This window comes from Quercus suber, unplaced genomic scaffold (assembly GCF_002906115.3).
Source record: "Quercus suber isolate HL8 unplaced genomic scaffold, Cork oak 2.0 scaffold_180, whole genome shotgun sequence".
NCBI classification, from domain to species: domain Eukaryota; kingdom Viridiplantae; phylum Streptophyta; class Magnoliopsida; order Fagales; family Fagaceae; genus Quercus; species Quercus suber.
The window spans coordinates 1,021,783-1,025,836 of record NW_027069639.1 but is presented as its reverse complement, the minus strand read 5'-3'; the positions used below and the strand labels follow the sequence as shown (position 1 = coordinate 1,025,836).

General features: G+C 38.4%; 1 protein-coding gene across 1 annotated transcript; it reads left to right on the top strand.

Moving 5' to 3' along the window:
• The first annotated feature begins 279 nt into the window (after positions 1-279).
• Positions 280-4,054, top strand: LOC112037273 (receptor-like protein 7). Its single transcript, XM_024070087.2, has 2 exons — positions 280-3,637; positions 3,802-4,054. Exon 1 carries the CDS (start codon positions 432-434, stop codon positions 3,594-3,596), a length of 3,165 nt encoding a protein of 1,054 aa, XP_023925855.1. The 5' UTR covers positions 280-431; the 3' UTR covers positions 3,597-3,637; positions 3,802-4,054.

Genomic DNA, 4,054 nt, shown 5'->3' with positions numbered 1-4,054 from the left:
TTAATGATAAATAATATGATTAATTCTCAAATATTTTTTGATAAAATTCTCAAATATAATGTGAGCTAGTGAATGTTTGCTGGTTTAGCACCCGAATAAAGCTGCGTACTAGCCTTTGTTAATAAGATTTCAACCTAACAAATTGTACAGGCATATTTAGGATTGAGTCAATGACAAGTTTACAACCACACTGTCTACGCTAGAGACAAGTGTGTCGACCGACTTGAGTCTACGAAGTTTGTCCGACAGCCTATCGCCATTCATGACCAGCCGTGCCAATTTCCGAAACCTAGTGGTTTTGGGTCCACCAAGACTTTCGAGCCACAGCTCATGAAGGCCATGTTCATAGGTCTTTTCCCTCCTGAACCAACCATTAATTCCATCACCTCTTTAATTCTTCATTGTATTACTGTTTATTATTACAGCCCCCAATGAAAATTCCCTACTTTTCATGGCTCTTCTTGATACCAATATGCTCACTTTTCGTCAGCTTTGGTATCTTTGTGGTGTCTGGCCAGTGTCTTGGTGATCAACGATCCTATTTGCTCGACTTAAAGAACAGCCTCCCCAACAATACTTGGTCCACAAAACTGGTGCGTTGGAATGAAAGTGCTGATTGCTGTTTCTGGGAAGGTGTTACCTGCAGCAGAGAGGGACGTGTTATTGGTCTCAACCTGTTCAACGAATCCATTACTGCTGGACTTGACAGTTCAAGTAGCCTTTTCAGTCTCCAGTATCTGGAGAACCTGAATCTGGCTTATAACTGCTTCAACAGTCCGATTCCAAAGGAGTTTAGAAAGCTGAAGAATTTGAGTTACTTGAATTTGTCAAATGCTTGCTTTGCAGGGCAGATCCCAAATGCAATTTCAAGCCTCACAAGGTTGGTTACTCTAGATTTGTCTACCAATTATTTCTTGGCTGATTCTACGTTGAAACTAGAGGACCCAAATTTAGCTATGCTAGTTCAGAACCTTTCGGAGCTGAAGGAACTTTATCTTGATGGTGTAACTATATCAGTGCAAGGGTATGAGTGGTGCCAGGCCTTATCATCTTCACTGCCAAATCTAAGGGTGTTGAGCATGTCAGGTTGTTCTCTTTCAGGGCCTTTCGAATTCTCCTTATCCAAGCTTCAGTTCCTCTCAATTATCAGCCTCCATAATAATCCTTTTTATGCTCCAGTTCCAGAATTTTTTGCAAATTTCACAAATCTGACTTCCTTGGAACTCAGTTTTTGTGGATTGAATGGAACATTTCCAAAAAAGATCTTCCAAATTCAAACACTGCAGAAGCTTGACTTATCAGGTAATGACCTACTTCAAGGTTCTTTGCCTGAATTTCTTTCAAATGGTTCTCTCCGGTCACTACTGCTTGGATCAACAAATTTCTCAGGGACGCTTCCAAATTCTATTAGTAATCTTACAATGTTGTCCAGAATAGATCTTTCACTTTGTAATTTCAGTGGATCAATCCCGAGCTCAATGGCAAATCTTACTCAATTGGTTTATTTGGACATGTCATCGAACAACTTCACCGGACCAATTCCATCATTCAGTATGGCCAAGAATTTGACTCAGATATACCTTTCTTTTAATCATTTAACAGGTAAGATTCATTTCCTTAACTGGGAAGGTCTTCTGAATCTGGTGAATCTTGAATTAAGTCACAATTCACTTGAAGGATATATTCCCGTCTCCCTGTTTTCCCTTCCATCATTGCAAATATTACGACTTTCCAACAACCACTTTTCTGGTCAACTCAATGAATTTTCCAACGTTTCTTCTTGCCAATTGAAGACCCTTGATTTGAGTAGCAACTACTTGGAAGGGCCAATACCCATGTCTATCTTTGAACTCCAAGGTATTGAGATTCTCCTACTTTCTTCAAATAAATTTAACGGATCCTTGCAATTTAATGTGATTCAACAGTTAAGAAATCTTTTCGATCTTGATCTTTCATACAATAGCTTGTTGATTGAATATAATGGAACTAGTTCTTCATTATCCTCCCTTTTCCAAGTTATCGAATTAAAATTAGCTTCTTGCAAGTTGAAAATATTTCCTGATTTCTTGATAAACCTATCCAATTTAACCACTCTGGACCTTTCAAATAACCAGATTCATGGAGAGATTCCCAACTGGATTTGGAAATTTAATAAACTTACTCACTTAGATCTCTCTTTTAACCAACTAGTGATGAAACGGGAAGGACCATTACTCAGTCTTTCTAGTTTAACTACCCTTAATTTCCTAGACCTTCACTCCAACCAGCTTGAGGGGAAACTCCCAGTTCTCCCACCATATGCCACATACTTGGATTTCTCGATAAATAACTTCAACTCTGTCATACCAGCTAGCATCGGTGACTCCCTTGGTGTTGCTTATTTCTTCTCTATTTCAAGCAATAAATTCCATGGGGATATCCCTCAATCATTATGCTATGCTACATATCTTCAAGTTCTTAATTTGTCTAACAATACCCTGAATGGCACAATTCCTCAATGCTTAATCGAGATGAGCAAGAATCTAGGGGTGTTGGATGTGAGGAGAAATAAACTAAGTGGCACAATATCTGATATGTTTCCTGACAATTGTGGTTTCCAAACTCTAAATCTCAATGGAAACTTACTTGAAGGAGTGGTTCCACGGTCTTTGGCCAATTGTAGAAATTTGGAGGTCTTTGATATTGGTAACAACCACATCGAGGATGCCTTCCCATGTTACTTGAGGAGCATATCCAAGTTACGTGTCCTTGTGTTGCGATCTAACAAATTTTACGGGCCTATTAATTGTGGAGGAACAAGTGTCAATTGGCCAATGCTTCAAATTGTAGACCTAGCTTCAAACAAATTTACTGGTCAACTTCAAATAAAATCCTTTTCTACGAAAGCAATGCTGGATGATGAAGACAAGGACCAACCAATGCTCAATCATATCCAATTTGAAGTCCAATTTAGTCAATATTATTATCAAGATGCAATAACAGTTACCTGTAAAGGTCAAGATCTTGAGCTGGTGAAGATTCTAACTATCTTCACCTCAATTGACGTTTCCTGCAACAATCTTGAAGGACCAATACCAGAAAAAATAGGAGAGCTCAAATCACTGTATGTCCTGAACTTGTCGCATAATTCTTTCACAGACTCAATCCCACCATCTCTAGGAAAATTGAGTAATCTTGAGTCGCTAGATTTGTCAAGCAACAGGCTTACTGGGGCGATACCTATGCAACTTGCAGATGGTCTTACTTTCCTGTCAGTTCTTAACCTTTCTTTCAACCAATTGGTGGGGCAGATTCCTCAAATCAAGCAGTTTGCTACATTCTTGGAAACTTCCTATGAAGGAAATAAAGGATTATATGGCTTCCCTTTAGAGTGCAAACATGATGAGCCAGGGGCGTTGCCTCCAACATTTGAAGAAACTCATTCGAAATCTTGGATTTGGACAGATTGGAAGAACTACATAAGCGCAGAACTTGGGTTTATTTTTGGCTTTTGGGTTGTTGTTGGGCCCCTAGTGTATTGGAAGAGGTGGAGAATACAGTATTACAAGCACGTTGATGACATTCTTATCAAGATCTTCCCTCAGTTGAATCTTTGAAAGAAATTCGGTCGAAGAGCACAAAAGAGTCAGGTGCAGAGGTACAAGGGACAATTTTATCATGGTTAAATTTAGTTTTTTCGGTTGCGATATAAACTAATAAGAGTAAAATATTTAAAAAAAAAAAAAAATTGTAAATGTTCAATTGGTTGCTAGTGTTGTATGATGTTTGTAAAACTCTTTTTTTTTTTTTTTTTTTGGCCAGCTGAAGACAAGGTGGATTCATCCTCTTATCAAAGACCGACTATAAAGGGTTCAGTTGCCACGTGGCTTAAGGGCCATTGGCATATGACATTTGTAACTGGTAAGCTGTACACAGACATACTTATAAGATGCGCATGTATGCCTCATTAAAGAACGTGTTGTCCAAATTGCCTCAAGTACGATTTACATGAGTTCCTGCTGCATTTAAGCTGTACCTGTTTTAATATCATTAATATTATTATATATTTTGAAAT

What these genes read in the sequence shown, in the direction of transcription:
- LOC112037273 (XM_024070087.2), top strand. Translation starts at nt 432, where the DNA reads ATGAAAATTCCCTACTTTTCATGGCTCTTCTTGATACCAATATGCTCA.